Here is a 17,810-nt window from a genome sequence, read left to right as displayed (position 1 = left end):
AATCTTATCATAAAAATGACTCTGCATACAGATGTAGGATCTCAATTGGATTACTCTTTTGTTGCTGAGAATTTTCCTGCACAGCAGGAATGCAAACTTGTAGTGGATTGGAGGTTTAAAAAGGCTTCTAAAGTTTGTATTGTCCACTTGATTTGCCTTGTACACTACAATAAATGTCCAATAATTATAATCCACAGAACAATTCACATTTCCTGTTGCTGCAGGATAGTTTTCTGGCTGAAATGAAGATCCTACATCTGTAGCTTTAACATAATGTTTCACTTGATTTGCGTTGTACCCTACAAAAAAATGTCCAATAATTATAATCCACAGAAAAATTCACATTTCCTGTTGCTGCATGATCATTTCCCTGCTGTAGCAATCTGGCTGGAAGAAGATCTTACATCTGTAGCTTTAACATAATGTTTGCTATTGGTAGATTTTTTTATATCAGTGTTTTTGTGGGTTTTGTATTAGAGGGGTTGGTGACTGCAGTGTGCGGGTCTTGTCTCCCTGTCAGACCTACATAGGGTCAGTGTTGGTATCAGTGAACCCATACAAGGACCTGGAGATCTACTCCAAGGCGCACATGGAGCGCTACCGAGGGGTCAGCTTCTACGAGATATCACCCCACATGTAAGTCACCCTCTGACCCCTGATTAGCCACAATTTAGATTTTGGCCACTAGATGGCAGCAGTGTATGTGCAAAGTTTTAGACTGAGTCAATGAACCATTGCAATTCTGTTCAAAATGTTCTATCAAGACTGCCCAAATGTGCCTAATTGGTTTATTAATACATTTTCGAGTTCATAGCTGTGTACTCTCCTCAAACAATAGCATGGTATTCTTTCTCTGTAATAGCTACTGTAAATTGGACAGTGTAGTTAGATTTAACAAACATTTAAGCTTTCTGTCCATTTCAGATACTTTTATGTCCTCAGAAATGTTTTTGTTACTTCCAACCTGCTAATCATATTAGCCTACATTAGCTTAACCGTCCTGTGGGGGGGACACCAATCCCATAGAGGTTAACCTTTCTCTGACCCAGCAGGACTAGAATGAGTGTGTGTATATCTGAATGTGCTCTGGAACATTACATTTACAATATGTAGTCTATGTTTACTATAAGATGGTGATCCACTGTATGTGAATACACCAGTATGAGCCCAATCACTAGCTGACATCATGTTTGTCTCCCACCCCTCTGTTTCTCTATCCTGTAGCTATGCGGTGTCAGACAACACGTACCGAGCCATGCGGACTGAGAGGAGGGACCAGTGTATCCTGATCTCTGGGGAGAGCGGAGCAGGGAAGACCGAGGCCTCTAAGAAGATCCTCCAGTACTATGCCACTACCTGCCCTGTCACTGACCACATGAGCACGATCCGGGACCGGCTGCTGCAGTCCAACCCTGTTCTTGAGGTACACACCCCGCCCACTCCCAAGGATCTCTTCCTAGGAGCACCTCTATAGGCTCTGGAGGAGGAAGGACATTTATAGCAGGGGTACTGAGACTGGTGTAACATTAATGAGATAAATGAATGGCCCACTACAAAATTATGTTCCTTCAAAGAAGTAACTCTATTAGTAGATGAGGGAAAGCATGTTGATCCATTGCATATTTTGAACCAACCTCTGACGAAGCCATAACAATAGATGGGTGCTGCTGTGAACATGCTATTACTGTACTGTTAATGCTTCCTCTCTCTCAGCTGTGTTTGATCTTATCTCTGTTGTTTCCCACACTCACTTCCTCTCTCTCTCTCTCTTTTCCTGGCTCTCTCTGCAGGCCTTTGGTAATGCCAAAACATTGCGAAACGACAATTCCAGCCGCTTTGGAAAATACATGGATGTCCAGTTTGACTTCAGGGTAAGCCTGTTTTCCCTTCCTTTACGTCTTGGATTGAGGGATTTCCCACATATAGGTCTACCATCGCTGACACTCATGCTATACTATCTCTACAGCACCCCATTCCATCAAATCAAATCAAATCAAATGTATTTATATAGCCCTTCGTACATCAGCTGATATCTCAAAGTGCTGTACAGAAACCCAGCCTAAAACCCCAAACAGCAAGCAATGCAGGTGTAGAAGCACGGTGGCTAGGAAAAACTCCCTAGAAAGGCCAAAACCTAGGAAGAAACCTAGAGAGGAACCAGGCTATGTGGGGTGGCCAGTCTTCTTCTGGCTGTGCCGGGTGGAGATTATAACAGAGCATGGCCAAGATGTTCAAATGTTCATAAATGACCAGCATGGTCCAATAATAATAAGGCAGAACAGTTGAAACTGGAGCAGCAACACGGCCAGGTGGACTGGGGACAGCAAGGAGTCATCATGTCAGGTAGTCCTGAGGCATGGTCCTAGGGCTCAGGTCCTCCGAGAGAGAGAAAGAAAGAGAGAAAGAGAGAATTAGAGAGAGCACACTTAAATTCACACAGGACACCGAATAGGACAGGGGAAGTACTCCAGATATAACAAACTGACCCTAGCCCCCCGACACATAAACTACTGCAGCATAAATACTGGAGGCTGAGACAGGAGGGGTCAGGAGACACTGTGGCCCCATCCGAGGACACCCCCAGACAGGGCCAAACAGGAAGGATATAACCCCACCCACTTTGCCAAAGCACAGCCCCCACACCACTAGAGGGATATCTTCAATCACCAACTTACCATCCTGAGACAAGGCCGAGTATAGCCCAGACAGGAAGATCACATCAGTGACTCAACCCACTCAGGTGACGCACCCCTCCCAGGGACAGTATGAAAGAGCCCCAGTAAGCCAGTGACTCAGCCCCTGTAATAATCAATCAACTGATTGTGCGTGACTAATACATGTGACATTCATGGCTTACCATACAGCATGCCTTACTATGAATCTAAAACATGATGCAGCTAAAGAAGCTCTAGTAGGACCACACTCCTTGACTGTCCCTGTGCCTAACCTCCCCTAGGGGGCACCCATAGGAGGCCACATCCTCAATTACCTACTGGAGAAGTCTCGTGTGGTGCACCAGAACCACGGAGAGAGGAACTTCCATATCTTCTACCAGCTGCTGGAGGGAGGAGAACAAGACCAGCTCAGCAAGCTGGGCCTGGAGAGAAACGCTCAGAAATACCACTACCTGGTCAAGGTGTGTGTGTGTGTGTGTGTGTGTGTGTGTGTGTGTGTGTGTGTGTGTGTGTGTGTGTGTGTGTGTGTGTGTGTGTGTGTGTGTGTGTGTGTGTGTGTGTGTGTGTGTGTGTGTGTGTGTGTGTGTAGTAATTTGAACAGGGATGTCCTGTACTTCTTAGGGTTGCTGTCCCAGGGTGAGCTCCATCAATGACAAGAGTGACTGGAAAACAGTGAGGAAAGCCCTGACCATCATCGGCTTCCATGAAGAGGAGGTGGAGGTCAGAAACACTTTAGTGTACATCAGAGGAGGCTGGTGGGGGAAGCTATGGAAGAACGTGCTCATTATAATGGAATGAATGGAACGATATCAAACATATGGAAACCTCATGTTTGACTCTGTTCCAATTGTTCACACCCAGCTATTACAATGAGCCCGTTCTCCTATAGCTCCTCCCACCAGCCTCCACTGGTGTACATACTGTATGTCACTGCAAATACCCACCCAAAGATTCACTCTGAAAACAGTGAAAATGTCATGGTTTAAATGTGTCTCTTCTCTCTCCCTGCTAGGATCTGTTGAATATAATCGCAAGTGTCCTTCATCTTGGGAACACTCAGTTTGGAGAAGGGGAGGATGGAGAAACCCAGATCACCACTGAGCCACAGCTCACATATCTGTCCAAGGTTAGAACTTCTAACATGAACTCTACCTCCTCCCACAGACTGACACATTCCCTAATTCTCCATTTTCAAGGCAGATGTTGATGTTGTACTGCTTGTTCTGCAGCTGTTGGGTGTGGATGGACCAGCACTGAGAGAGGCTCTCACTCATAAGAAACTCACTGCCAAAGGGGAAGAGGTGAGTGTGTATGGTGGGATGTTTCACTTCATACAAAACTATGCCTGAAGCCTGCTAATATAATTTAATATAATCTAATTTAATATCCCACTTACCAAGAAGTAATACAGTATGCCATCGACGTGTATGGCATAAATATTGTGATTAATTTGTTTAAAAGAGAGGGTACTGATAAAGTACAGCTGAGCCCAGAAATAACACAAAGTATTTTATTTCAATGTGTACGTATGTGTATGTACTGCGTACTTCTGTGTGTGTATGTTCCAGATGATAGGCCCGTTGAGTTTTGAGCAGGCTGTGGCAGCCCGTGATGCCTTGGCCAAAGCGGTTTACGGCCGTGCCTTCACCTGGCTGGTGGCGAAGATCAACCAGTCTCTGGCTTTCAAGGTCTCTCAAACACATCAATCATGATAGCTAGCTAGCAAAACAATTCACCAATTATTTCCTCTTAATTATTGCTCTCTCTTTGCCAGCTACCGTAATGCTGCTTGCTAACTCCAAAACTGAGTGGATTGTGTTCTATTTACAGGATGAAGTGTACAACAGCAGTAAGGGCTCATCATCAGTCATAGGACTGCTGGATATCTACGGCTTTGAGGTCTTCCAACACAATAGGTACCTGAAAACATTCTAGCTGTTAACTTACTGTGTGTGTGGTGTGTGTGGTGTGTGTGGTGTGTGTGTGTGTGTGTGTGTGTGTGTGTGTGTGTGTGTGTGTGTGTGTGTGTGTGTGTGTGTGTGTGTGTGTGTGTGTGTGTGTGAGCCATTTGTTTGTACAGTCAACCCAATTCTGATATTATTTCCTCTAATATTGGTCTTTTGACCAATCACATCAGATCTTTTCACATCAGATCTGATTGGTCAAAAGACCAATTAGTGAAACAAAGATCCGAATTAGGCTGCCTAATTAACATATTGTAGCACAGTTGTTTTGTGCCATCTTTCTAAACCTAACCATCTCCCTGTAGTTTTGAGCAGTTCTGCATCAACTACTGCAATGAGAAGCTGCAGCAGCTGTTCATCAAGCTCACCCTCAAGTCTGAGCAGGAGGAATACGAAGCAGAGGGCATCACTGTGAGTCTGTGTACTCAGAGAAAAATACAAAACAAGAATAGGGGTATACTAGTGATGAGGTTGTAGTTCATTAAATGCAACTGTGTATTTCAGTGGGAGCCGGTGAAGTACTTTGACAACAAGATCATCTGTGACCTGGTGGAGGAGAAACACAAAGGCTTTATCTCCATCCTGGTGAGAATGACTGGCGTTCCCTTCAGTTTAGTAGTTTATCTGACTCTCTTTAGTCTTTCTCCTCTCTCTGGTATCTCTCTCCCTCTGTCCTCTCCCTCTCTCTATTTGAATGTTAACATATATATGTGAAATGTGTCGTAGGATGAGGAGTGTTTGAGGCCAGGGGAGCCCAGTGATATCTCCTTCCTGGAGAAGCTTGAGGACACTTTGGGAGGCCATGCCCATTTTGTCACGTGAGTCCAATCTTTCTCTTACACACACACACACACACACACATGTCATATTTTGTTTATGTATTTGCACCATCACCCCAAAATGTATTTGTGTGTATATTTGTGGCTCTGTATCTAAGATATGAATTGTCTCTATGTCTGTCAGTCACAAATTGGCGAATGGGAAGACACGCAAGGCGGTGGGCAGGGAGGAGTTCAGACTGATTCATTATGCTGGAGAGGTCAACTACACTGTCAATGGTGAGCTAGCTAATCAATCAGTCAATAGTAGAACTGCTGGTTCCGTGTCAGAGGAACCAGTTCCGGTGGCATGCATTGAAACGCATCGCCTTATCGTGGCTTTCTTTTGCAAATGACTATAAATTTACTGACTTATTTCCTAAAACTTGTCAATACTAAACATCATATAAAGGTGTGGGACATTCATTGTGTGACCAGAAATAACTAACAGGTCTATTTCACTTCAGCAACTAGAATATGTCCATCCACAACTCAACTGTGGGAACATGGCGGTTTTCAACACCAGACTACAGAAAGAGCTGGCCGCTACTATACGAGAGATTGTTTGTGTGGAAATTACCTCTGCCCTCGACTTACAATTAAAACCAGTAAATTAATCGTTGGCAGTGCTCACTGCTGAAGTGGAGACCTTTTCAACTAAAGTGAAAAGTCTGGAGAAGACAGCCAATGCGACAGAGGTACGACTCATGACCTGCAAAAAGAGCGAGCTAAGTTGGAATGGATAATCAAACTCTTAAAAGAGAAAACGGAATCCCTCAAAAATGTACGGGTCACTGGACTTGTAACTGGTGTGGAAGCGGGCAACGTTCTTCATGAGCAGTCTTTCTATGAAGTGTTTGGGTAGGAGAAGCTGGGTCCCATGCCGCTGATAAACATTGCGCATGCCCTGAACATTCACAGAGGTTCATTTGGAAGGGATGTGAAAACAGCACTAATTTTCCTTTTATAAAAAAAGGTACGGACTCCATTCAGTGTGCTCAATATCGCCCTCTAGCTTTGATAAACTATTTTCCAAAAATTCTGTTGTCCTGTTTCAAAACTTACTTACCCAAATTGGTACATCCAGACAAAAGCCAGTTTGTTAAAAAACAAGATAACCTACATGCTTCTTCAGAAACCAAATGCAGTTCTATCTCTCAACGCAAAAAAAACGTTTTATAGACTAGAATGGTCATAACTTTGTTCGGTTTTGGAGCATATGGGACTTGGCTCCAATTTCATTCGATTAAAATACTATATGCCAATTCCTCAGCCACAGCGATAACAGGCTATACCTGCTCTGCTCTGTTCAGAATATGTAGAAGTAGCAAGGAAGGTGACCCCATCTAACCTCTGCTATTTCTATTAACTGGAGTGGGAGACGTGGTTTCCGGGTGAGGAGGCAATATGTGGTTGGTGGATGGGGACTGAGGGGGGGAATGGGTTGGAAGGGGGAGACTTCTTTGTTTATTTTCCTTGCAGACAAAATTTTACCAAACTGTTGATACTGTTCTTTATCTTTATATTCATTTCTGTGTTTTTTTCTTCTTTTGAATGTCATGATAACTGAATATATGAATATATCTGAATGAATATGACTTTGAATGCTATACCTGTACCTGTAAACCCCCCTTCTGAAAAAATGACAAACTAAATAAAAAGTTGGTCACAGAAATATTTGGAGTATAACTGCAATAAATAATTGACTGATTTCAACCACACTCTCTCTCTCTGTTGTTTTATGTTCCTCTGCATCACAGGGTTTCTGGACAAAAACACCGACCTGCTCTACAGAAACCTGAAAGAGGTGAGGCTGGAGTAACAATAGAGAAATGAGAACACAGACCACACTCATGAACTCTCTCAGAATTCCCTCACACTGTTTATGTGTGTACACTACAGTAGGTATATGCAGTATAGTGTCCATAGGTGTGGTGTGTTTATATGGTTCCGTGTTGTGCTTTCTCTGTTCAGGTCATATGCCAGTCAGATAACCAAATCCTGAGTCAGTGCTTCCACAGAGAGGAGGTGACGACCCAAAAACGCCCAGAGACGGTGAGATACGCGCACACAGACATACACAGACAGATATACACTCACAGCCGACTAAACTCAACTCCATGATTTACATTGGAGTTGAGCAGCGACTAGTGCAGGCGGACTGGATTTCAGCACCCAAATAATTATTTTACACAACAAAAGAATAGCACACATTTACACGGGACAATTTCATGTGTAAATGCAGGCTTTTCTTTGGGTGCTGAAAATTGAGTTTAGTCAGCTAACACGCACACAAATACACACAGTTTGATATCGCACCTCACTGCTGCCCTCTGCAGGCTGCCACTCAGTTTAAGAACAGCCTGGCCAAATTGATAGAGATCCTGATGTCTAAGGAGCCATCCTATGTGCGCTGTATCAAACCCAACGATGCCAAGCAGTCAGGTAATCGTACACAGTAAAATCAGTCAATCAGTCAATCAGTAAATCAGTCAATCAATCAATCAGACAATGTAATATTCTTTCTCAACAGGGAGGTTTGATGAGGCTCTGGTCAGACACCAGGTCAAATATCTGGGTCTGATGGAGAACCTGAGAGTCAGGAGAGCTGGCTTTGCCTACCGCCGGCGCTACGAAGCCTTCCTACAGAGGTATGTTTGTCTGTATACAGTGCATTCTGAATGTATTTAGACCCCTTTTTCCACATTTTGTTACGTTTCAGCCTTATTCTAAAATGGGTTAAAAAAATATATAAAAAATCCTCATCAATTTACACACAGTATCCCATAATGATTAAGCAAAAACATTATATTAGACATTTTAGCAAATTTATATATAAAAAATAACTGAAATATCACATTTACATAAGTATTCAGACCCTTTACTCAGTACTTTGTTGAAGCACCTTTGGCAGCGATTACAGCCTTGAGTCTTCTTGGGTATGATGCTACAAGCTTGATATTTGAGGAGTTCCTCTCATGCTCTGTCAGGTTGGATGGGGAGCGTCGCTGCACAGCTATTTTCAGGTCTCTCCAGAGATGTTCAATTGGGTTCAAGTCCCGGCTCTGCCTGGGCCACTCAAGGACATTCAGAGACTTGTTCCGAAGCCACTCATGCATTGTCTTAGCTGTGTGCTTAGGGTCGTTGTCCTGTTGGAACGGCCCCAGTCTGAGGTCCTGAGCACTCTGGAGCAGGTTTTCATCAAGGATCTCTCTGTACTTTGTTTTGTTCATCTTTCCCTTGATCTTGACTAGTCTCCCAGTCCTTGCTGCTGAAAAACATCCCAACAGCATGATGATGCTGCCACCACGTTGCTTCACCATAATGATGGTGCCAGGTTTCCTCTAGATGTGATGCTTGGCATTCTGGCCAAAGAGTTAAATCTTGGTTTCATCAGACCAGAGAATCTTGGTTGGCCACCTCCCTGACCAAGGCCCTTCTCCCCCGATTGCTCAGTTAGGCCCGAGCGGCCAGCTCTCGGAAGAGTCTTGTGGTTCCGAACTTCTTCCATTTAAGATTGATGTAGGCCACTGTGTTCTTGGGGACCTTCAATGCTGCGGAAATGTTTGGTACCCTTCCCCAGATCTGTGCCTCGACACAATCCTGTCTCAGAGCTCTACGGGAATTAATATCGACCTCATGACTTGGTTTTTTCTCTGACATGCACTGTCAACTGTGGGACCTTATATGGACAGATGTGTGCCTTTCCAAATCATGCCCAATAAATTGAATTTACTCCAATCAAGTTGTAGAAACATCTCAAGGATGATCAATGGAAACAGGATGCGCCTGAGCTCAATTTCGAGTCTCATGGCAAAGGGCCTGAATACTTATGTAAATACGTTTTTTAAAATGTTTTTATGGTTTTATAAATTTGTAAAAATGTCAAAAAAACTGTTTTCGCTTTGTCATTATGGGGTATTGTGTGTAGCTTGATGAGGAAAATAGTTTTTAAAATCCATTTTAGAATAAGGCTGTAACGTAACAAAATGTGGAAAAAGGGAAGGGGTCTGAATACTTTCCGAATACACTGTATTATGTGACTATTTACACGTTTCTATAACCACAGTTTCTATATTAACCACATACATTTCTGTAACCACAGGTACAAGTCTCTGTGTCCCGGGACGTGGCCTAACTGGCAGGGCAGACTGGCTGATGGAGTTGCCACTCTGGTCCAACACCTGGGCTATAAACCAGAGGAATACAAACTGGGAAAGTATGTACTGATAGGGAGGGAGGGGGAGAGGGGGAGGGAGGGAGAACAGAAAGTAAGGGGACTTCCATTTGCCTTAGTCATGTTATGAGGAGAAACGTGAGATGGTATGTTGTTGATGTGTAATTCCCTATATCTTTGCAGGACCAAGATCTTCATCCGTTTCCCAAAGACTCTGTTCACCACTGAAGATGCCTTGGAGGCCAGGAGGCCCGCCCTCGGTAAGACTATACAGCAGGGAGGACGATGACAAGGCTGTTTAGTTTGGGGGGAATTAATGTATTGAAGAAAATAACATGATTAAAAGCAGAGCAGCAGTAGAAAACAGTGAACTGCCCTTGGCAGAAGTATGAGGATGTATAATACACTAAGCAAATGTAATAAGGATGTAATTGATATAGTCTGTTCTGTGGTCCACCATCTTGTCTCCTCTGTTCCTGTGCTCTGTTCTAGCTCTCACACTACAGACCTCATGGAGGGGCTACAGAGAGAGGGCCAAGTACCACCGCATCAGAAACGCAGGTGAGGGATCAAACAGCTCACACTCTTACCTGCTTCTCAATTACTGCTTCCTCAAGCAATTACTCTGCAGCCACTTTCTGCTGAATGAAGTAAGGCCGAGAATATGATTGAGTTTGTTCTTCTGAGCTCTGCACAGTTGTAGCTTGTTGGGGTGTTTCTGGGATATGACTGATTGTTTTCTCTCTGTATAGTGCTAGTGATCCAGTCTGCCTGGAGAGGGATGAAATCCCGCCGTAAGGCAAGGCGCCGCAGACACGCTGCTGAAATCATACGCAAGTTCATCAAGGGCTTCATCTACCGCCACTATGAGCGCTGTCCAGAGAATGAGTACTTCCTGGACCATCAGCGTTTCTCTTTCCTGATGACGCTGGTTAGGAACCCGCCCAAGAGTGTCCTGGACAAGAGCTGGCCCGTCCCCCCACCTAGCCTCACTGAGGTACTGCAGCCCCACAGTACACACACACACACACGCACACACACACTGAAGGAAATGTAGCATAAGCTAAGGTGTGATGGTGCAATGCGTCTGACTGTTGTACATTCAATGTGTCAATGTTTTATTTGTATCTGTCCCTATGTCTGTGTAGGCGTCAGAGCTTCTGTGCAGGCTGTGTATGCAGAACATGATGCGGGCCTACTGCAGGAGGATCCAGCCAGAGTGGAAGAAACAGGTAGGCTTCTCTACTGTCTGTTACTGTCACTCACCTGACGGGAACACATAGAAAGGTTATTTCTGTCCACTTTCTATTCATTTTATTCTCTCTTACACACACACACTCTCCCTCTCTGTCTCCCTACTCCATTCCTCCTCCCCTTTTCTCCTTCTGTCTCTTTCTCCAACTCCACATGTATCTCTTCTGTGTCTCTATAGATGGAGCAGAAGGTGGTAGCCAGTCAGATCTTCCAGGACCAGAAGGACAGCTATCCCCAGAGTGTCCCCAAGCTGTTTGTGGCCTCCAGACTAGGTAGGGCACACACACTCACTGACACACTTGGTACACACCTCAGGCGGCTGGTTGCACCTTAATTGGGGAGGACGGGTTTATAGTCATGGCTGCAACGGAATAAATGGAATGGTATCCAGCACATCAAACACTTGTTTGATACCATTCCATTTACTCCATTCCAGCCATTACTATGAGCCGTCCTCCCCTCAGCAGCCTCCTGTGGTACACAGACTTCAACATTTCACAGACTTGACAAACACACCACTGACAGATGCTCTTTCCTGTACACAGACAGTGAGGAGTTCAACCTCAAAGTGATACAGACTCTGGGCAATGACAAAGTGAAGGTGAATAACATTATGTTGTAGTACTATCCCCCTGTAGTGTTTGTGTCCGTTTGGACTGGAGTCTATCATGACCCGTCTCACCTCTGTCACTCTCTTGTTGTTGGTTGAGCACTTAAATCATGCTAATTGAGTGTTTCCTGTGTACTGTGTCTCTACAAAGTCGTATATTGCTTTGAATCTATATTGATACAGAAACGTTAGTTTTTTATGACAACCCCTCCCTCTCTCTCACTGTCACACTTCTTTCATTTCTCTCTCCATTCCCCTCTTCTTCTGTCTGTGACAGTATGGAGTTGCGGTGACTAAGTATGATAGGAGGGGTTACAAGGCGCGGCCGCGCCAGCTGCTCCTCACCTCCTCCTTTGCTGTGCTGGTGGCTGAGGCCAAGCTGAAGCAGAGGATCGACTACGCGGCCCTGAGGAGTGAGTCTCTGCTGGGAGTCATAGGGGATTGAGGGACCGGGGGTGGTGGGCCAGGGGTGAAGGCAGGCCTGGAGCGGGGGCAGGGGGGTTGAACTTAAATGGTTAGGCCTCAGGAGTTTTTAGTAACATTGCTTATAAGGTAGTGGTCATGTGTTTGCAATGTATAACAGGGTGCCATTCCTCTCTTTCCAGGCATCTCTGTGAGTTCTCTGACTGATGGGTTCATGGTTCTGCACGTGCCCAGTGAGGATAACAAGCAGAAGGTAACAGGATGACCTCATTCTGGTTATTCTATCTAGCAGTTGTCATGGTGACTTACTGCCATGGTGCCATAAAGTACCTAACCTCTGACCCCTTGTCTGCCCTGTAGAGTGATGTGGTGCTCCAGTGTGATCATGTGATCGAGGTGGTGACCAAGCTGGCCACCATGGCGGACAAGAAGAACAAGGTCAACATCAGCCAGGACAGGTGGGTCTGGCTCATAGAATTAGGAATTAAAATAGGCTCTCTATGGTCAAGCTTCTCTGATCATCTGGACACTGGATAGCTTCATTACCTTTTTCAGATAATTTTTGCCAATCCATTCCAACTGTCATCCGCTGTTTGTGCTAATGACACTCTATTTTCACAATGACTTTCTATTTTATTCCCTCCTCTCTCTCATCCCATCTCACCCCATCACTCCTTTCCTCTCTCTGATCCTCTCCTCCTGTGTGCAGTATTAAATTTGCGGTGGCTCGGGGGAAGGAGGGGGTCATTGATTTCACCAGTGGACCAGAGTTGAAGGTAGCCAAAGGCAAGAAAGGACACCTGCTGGTGGTGAGTCAGGAGACGGGAGAGGAGGAAACGTATTATTATGAGGACAGTAGGGCTTGAGGGAGGGAGGGTGAGGACTTCTAGATGGAGGACGAGGTGAGCTGGGATTGTCAAATGGAAAGCAGTAGAGTATTAAAGACCTCTTTCATCTCTATATTCTCACTGGAAGTTTTGACCAATAATCCACATTAGGGACTAACAATGGCCTCGTGTGAATTGACTTGTTTTGCAGACGGCCCCTCAACTCAACCCAAGATGACGACCTCGCTGTAATCCACAGAGAACCAATCATTCCACAGGATGATTTCCTGCTTTAGCCAATCAGATTATAGCCACACAGAAGTTATTTTTCTCCATTAAATGTGAGACCACAGCCATACACTGCCTACTACAAGATCATTATTTTCTCCGTTAGCACAATTGAACTTATAAATCTTAATTTAGATAGTTATTGATTTAAAATGACATATTATCATATATAAATGGATTCAGAGGTTTTGCCGGAATTCATAATACTTTGTTGTTTATTAACAAAACTCGTATTAAATGAAACAACACATTTTCAATCTTATGCTTCATCTTTATTTTGTAGTCCTTTACAATATATTTGCTCTTGTATGTAAAAAAAATATATTTAGATTTCCATAATAACAAAAATAAACACCGTTTTACAAATAAATAAGTAATAAATAAGTAAATAAATAGGCAAAAAGGCATCTTTGGAAAGTACAGTGAAGTGAGGACTGTTGAGAAAGGGGATGTTGGGTAGTGTTTCTCAACACTCTTCCAGCTCTCAGCTGTTAGAGTCAGCGAGCGAGAGAGAGAAAGAAAAGAAGGAAACTCCGGGAGAAACCCAGAGTAGAGTAAGACATACAGTAACACTATGCGAAAACTTGGTTTCAGTCTAACAAAGTCAACCGAGCATCTCACAACAATGAGAAATCATGATCTTAGGGAATACTAGAAATTATAAACCAGGTAGTTTGGCTCCTGGATGCTGATTGGCGGAAAAGCCGTAGTATATCAGACAATATACCATGGGTATGACGCAAAACTACTTGTTTTCTGTTATAATTACGTTGGTAACCAGTTTATAATAGCAATAAGGCACCTCTGGGGTTTGTGGTATATGGGCAATATACCACAGCTAAGGTCAGTATCCAGGCACTCTGGGATGCATCATGCCTAAGAACAGCCCTTATCCTTGGTATATAGGGCCATATACCACACCCCCTCGGGCCTTATCGATTAATTGAACCCTATCATTAATGCAGTTGAAATAACAACAGCAGGTATTGACATCACTTGGCAATATTGAGTCACAGTACTGTATTTCTGTCATAGTAATACTGAATGAAATCTATCATTATTATCAACTTATAATAACGCTGATTATTATCATCATAATGAATAATACTAATATCATTATTATTGGTGTTATTAGCTGCCTTGTTACTTCTGAAATAAACTGTGTGCATTGACTACATAAAATACTGTTGTGTTATAATTCATAATACTACAATTTGTAAATTCTCACATCCAACATTGTCCCTAGTCCACAAAATAAGTTAAAAGCCACTCTAACCACAACCCGTCACAGGCTTGTGCAGTACTAGTTTGCATTATGAATATGAATCCATGCATACCATGTCTATCTGCCCCTGGGCTAGGTACCTGGAGGACCTCTGTGTTTGGTCTTCAGGAGGATGAAGTCTCTGGCCAGCTTGGTGAGGTAGCGCTCCAGGTCCCTGAGGATGACGTAGCCCTCCAGGCGGCTGGTCCACAGGGACTTTGATGGGGCCTGGTGGCTGGAGGGAGTGCTCACTGCACGGGTCAGGGCAGGGGGAGAGGTGGGGCTTACATTGGAGCTGTTCACACATCTCAACTGTAAAGACCACAGAGAGGTTTATCCGACTGAGCTCATAACATTTCTCCACAGTGTATATACAGTAGCTACTGAGTAGCCATAGTGGGTAGCTACATGAACACCTAATATAGTGCGCAGAGAGAATAAGTATACACTTTGTTCATGTATATGGCGCACGTTGTCTGTACCTGAAAGTTGACTTTTGTCATGAGATCCCGCAGGTCTGTCAGAATGTGCTGTATTCTCTCAGGTATGCTGGGTTTTGGCTTGCCCCTGCTCCCCATCCTGTGGGCTGCCCCCTGTCCAACCTCCTCCCTCTCTATCTCCCTTCTCTTCATGTCCAGGTGAGCCCAGAAGGTGTGCAGGTCTCGAGAGGCAGCACTCAGACGCTCCCAGTCCTGTACAGGCCAGATCATAACATTATTCACAATATCACAATCTCCTATTCTATAGTAACTTTTTATAGCATTAAACCACAGCAGGTTAACAAGTGGTACAGGTCACACACAAACCTTCATCTGAAGCCAGTGGTAGAAGTCTGTGGAGAGGGAGGGTAGGGTCTGCCACTCCAGACTTCTGTCCTCAAACTGCTTGTTATCCAACTGCTCCTCCTTCTGGCAAGACAAATGAAGGTACATTATGATAACAGCCTGTAGCATGGGAGGATAGCTGTTGTCTCTGGGCACATAGAAGCTCTAGCAGACTAGCCACCAGTAATAGAGGCTAGCAGAGGAGTCAACTCACATATCTCCTGAGCAGCTGCTGTACCCGAGTGTGGGTGCATCTGATGGATTTGAGGGAGTATGAGTAGGACTTGAGTAGGCCTGGAGGGGATGCACAACATGGGTACACACAGCTCAGGGTAAGGAAAAACTGGAGAAACAGAACCTGCCACCAAACAGACATCTGGAAGAGACAGGGACAGGATGAGTGATTGCTAAATTGCAAAATCATGTCAACATTTGTCAATGAATGAAAGTCGGCATGCAGAACAAATATAGCCAGCCTTATCTGAATCAATTCTCAATATATGTTGGTAACTTGTGGTAACTCTCTTATATGTATTACTTAACAACCACAATACAAATGTTAGATCCATGACAATTTAGCACTAGCCTTCAATCGAAAACTTCATTGCTTTCTAACCGGGGCTCTATTTAATCCATGTCGCTGAAGTTTCAGTGTGATTGAAATGCAATGTTCCCGCGTTAGCAGACTGCATTCACGGTAAAAGCTGCATATTTCGGCTCAATTGGAAATTGCTTTTACATTTCTATTGCATAATCTGTCATGCTTCAACTATACAGATTGACTAGAGCAGCTAGTATCTTTATCTCATCACACTAACACAGACTTCTTAGTATCTAAACCAGCCCTATAGAGATAAAGGAGTTTACCACCGGCGGTCCAGCTATGGAACATCTGTACTGCTCAACACTAGCTAGAGTGAGAAGGACAGAGACAGAGTAGACTTACCTTGTAGAGATAGCAATCTGTGATTGACACATCCTAGCTGCATCCTTTGATATTTATGTATGTCTTCAGTTTCTGTTGTGGTCTGGAGTTTTTCTCAGCAGCTCGAGTAGCGGTTTCAGCAAATGATTCACAAAACCTGCCCAATTGCCTAAGTGTTAGTTAATACATAATTACATTTTTCATTTTTCGCTATCATTTTGAGGTAAATAGGGCCTAATATGATGATTGTTCATTGTTGTAGGTTTACTCAACGTTATCATATTTTTATCAAACTCAAACTGTTCTGTAACTTTTTACAGTGTAAGTGCAATCTAGCCAAATTAGTCATTATATATGATATTCTGCTGAGTTCAGTAATGAAACTAAATGTTTATTAGACATTTAACATTTTAGTAATTCAACAGATGCTCCTATCCAGAGCGACTCAAGGACACGTGAAGAGATTTTTCACCTAGTCCGCTCGGGGATTTGAACCAGCGACGTTTTGCTTACTGGTCCAACGTTCCTAACAGCTAGGCTACCTGCCCTTCATCAGTTACTGGGATTCAAAAATCTATAATCACTCCTTTATACTTTACATTTATAGCGTGTGAAATTATTTTCTAACGGGTTTCTATCGTAGTATAAACTCAAAATGAATAGTTAACAGTTTATTTACAAATCCCTTCATACTTACACACCCCTTTATAATAGTGTGTGTGTGTGTGTGTGTGTGTGTGTGTGTGTGTGTGTGTGTGTGTGTGTGTGTGTGTGTGTGTGTGTGTGTGTGTGTGTGTGTGTGTGTGTGTAATTTATGTGGATGCTATAGAAGAAGATTATGAAACAACATTATTATCTCAATTACAGTATTTTGTTCCAGAAATAGAGAACTAACCACTGCCTAAAATAGTCCCGGAAATGAAAATCCCTTTGCACAATCTTTTTGGTTGTTTCTTTTCTCTACTCTCATCGACGACACTTTGTGTTGTTGTGGGGTGCTCTATGGGGAAGCACCCCAGTGTCTCAACTGTAAAATCAAAACGACACTATCCTTGTGACATTGTTAAATGAGTGGGTGTGTTGTACAAGCTGAGATACTACACACTTTCCATATTAATTTGTATTCCTTCAGGTTCTCTCTTTTTTTTAAAAGTGACTTCTATTCAATAACACTTTGATGTATACTGCACAACCCACCTAGGTGGATGTACAGTATGAAAAGCATTTCCCATACATGCAAAGCAGAAAAACTCTAAATGCAATTATTAGTCGTTTTGAAAGTAAGTAATTGTGAAAGCACTGTTCTCATGCAGGATACAGTAAGTCACTACTTTGAGACTGACAGCACAGTTAATCAAATGGTACACCTGGCAAGTAACAGCAGTGTACTCTAGCCTACTGCACAAGTCATATCGAAGTCTGCCTGGCATAGTCAAATCAATGTGTAGAAAGCAGAATTTTTATGATTTCTAAACATTGATTTGCACAAATTGAATCATTGGATTCATAAATTGAACTTGCATATCATGATTTGAATGAATATTGCATTTAGTTTGACATTTATATTTAATATTGAAATTAAATATGTACATATTCAGTTTCAATATGGAAGACATTGTATTCATTGTCTGTGTATCAAGTTTACAATGTATCATTTGAAGTTTACAAAAGTTTCATATATTCAAGTCCTCAGATGCATTAAGATTATGTTTTCAAATCCAGTTCTCGAAATTCAGATTCGAAACCAGAGACAACATCCTG

The 17,810-nt window shown here is 43.3% G+C and overlaps 2 protein-coding genes across 5 annotated transcripts in view; one reads left to right on the top strand and one right to left on the bottom strand.

Moving 5' to 3' along the window:
• Window positions 1-13,550, top strand: part of LOC139418368 (unconventional myosin-Ic-like) — a 34,998-nt gene extending 21,448 nt beyond the window's left edge. For all 4 annotated transcript variants that reach the window (XM_071167767.1, XM_071167764.1, XM_071167765.1 and 1 more), the window contains 29 exons: window positions 521-636; window positions 1,225-1,423; window positions 1,791-1,871; window positions 2,957-3,136; window positions 3,297-3,395; window positions 3,688-3,801; window positions 3,905-3,976; window positions 4,244-4,363; window positions 4,506-4,591; window positions 4,945-5,050; window positions 5,144-5,224; window positions 5,366-5,457; window positions 5,603-5,697; window positions 7,218-7,264; window positions 7,432-7,512; window positions 7,797-7,902; window positions 7,991-8,108; window positions 9,563-9,676; window positions 9,818-9,894; window positions 10,127-10,195; window positions 10,387-10,631; window positions 10,783-10,866; window positions 11,067-11,160; window positions 11,434-11,489; window positions 11,776-11,911; window positions 12,104-12,174; window positions 12,282-12,379; window positions 12,631-12,730; window positions 12,960-13,550. In XM_071167767.1, the coding sequence (XP_071023868.1) occupies window positions 521-636; window positions 1,225-1,423; window positions 1,791-1,871; window positions 2,957-3,136; window positions 3,297-3,395; window positions 3,688-3,801; window positions 3,905-3,976; window positions 4,244-4,363; window positions 4,506-4,591; window positions 4,945-5,050; window positions 5,144-5,224; window positions 5,366-5,457; window positions 5,603-5,697; window positions 7,218-7,264; window positions 7,432-7,512; window positions 7,797-7,902; window positions 7,991-8,108; window positions 9,563-9,676; window positions 9,818-9,894; window positions 10,127-10,195; window positions 10,387-10,631; window positions 10,783-10,866; window positions 11,067-11,160; window positions 11,434-11,489; window positions 11,776-11,911; window positions 12,104-12,174; window positions 12,282-12,379; window positions 12,631-12,730; window positions 12,960-12,986 (2,964 nt within the window). In that variant the 3' untranslated portion in view covers window positions 12,987-13,550. The remainder of the gene's footprint in view (window positions 1-520; window positions 637-1,224; window positions 1,424-1,790; window positions 1,872-2,956; window positions 3,137-3,296; window positions 3,396-3,687; window positions 3,802-3,904; window positions 3,977-4,243; window positions 4,364-4,505; window positions 4,592-4,944; window positions 5,051-5,143; window positions 5,225-5,365; window positions 5,458-5,602; window positions 5,698-7,217; window positions 7,265-7,431; window positions 7,513-7,796; window positions 7,903-7,990; window positions 8,109-9,562; window positions 9,677-9,817; window positions 9,895-10,126; window positions 10,196-10,386; window positions 10,632-10,782; window positions 10,867-11,066; window positions 11,161-11,433; window positions 11,490-11,775; window positions 11,912-12,103; window positions 12,175-12,281; window positions 12,380-12,630; window positions 12,731-12,959) is intronic.
• Window positions 13,551-14,393: 843 nt separating this feature from the next.
• Window positions 14,394-15,548, bottom strand: LOC139418366 (interleukin-27 subunit alpha-like). Its single transcript, XM_071167762.1, has 4 exons — window positions 15,339-15,548; window positions 15,107-15,208; window positions 14,783-14,992; window positions 14,394-14,612 (listed from the first exon to the last, which is right to left on the bottom strand). The coding sequence occupies exons 1-4, from the start codon at window positions 15,546-15,548 to the stop codon at window positions 14,394-14,396; spliced, it is 741 nt and encodes a 246-aa protein (XP_071023863.1).
• Between the last annotated feature and the right edge of the window lie 2,262 nt (window positions 15,549-17,810).

This window comes from Oncorhynchus clarkii, chromosome 10 (assembly GCF_045791955.1).
Source record: "Oncorhynchus clarkii lewisi isolate Uvic-CL-2024 chromosome 10, UVic_Ocla_1.0, whole genome shotgun sequence".
Classification (NCBI taxonomy): domain Eukaryota; kingdom Metazoa; phylum Chordata; class Actinopteri; order Salmoniformes; family Salmonidae; genus Oncorhynchus; species Oncorhynchus clarkii.
Note: the sequence above shows the minus strand (reverse complement) of the source record. Positions and strands in the feature narration are given on the sequence as shown.

Coding starts and splice junctions, on each gene's coding strand:
- LOC139418366 (XM_071167762.1), bottom strand. CDS start 15,548: ATGATTTTGCAATTTAGCAATCACTCATCCTGTCCCTGTCTCTTCCAG. Junction 15,209..15,338: donor AGCAGCTGCTCAGGAGATAT/GTGAGTTGACTC, acceptor TTGTCTTGCCAG/AAGGAGGAGCAGTTGGATAA. Junction 14,993..15,106: donor ACCACTGGCTTCAGATGAAG/GTTTGTGTGTGA, acceptor TGGCCTGTACAG/GACTGGGAGCGTCTGAGTGC.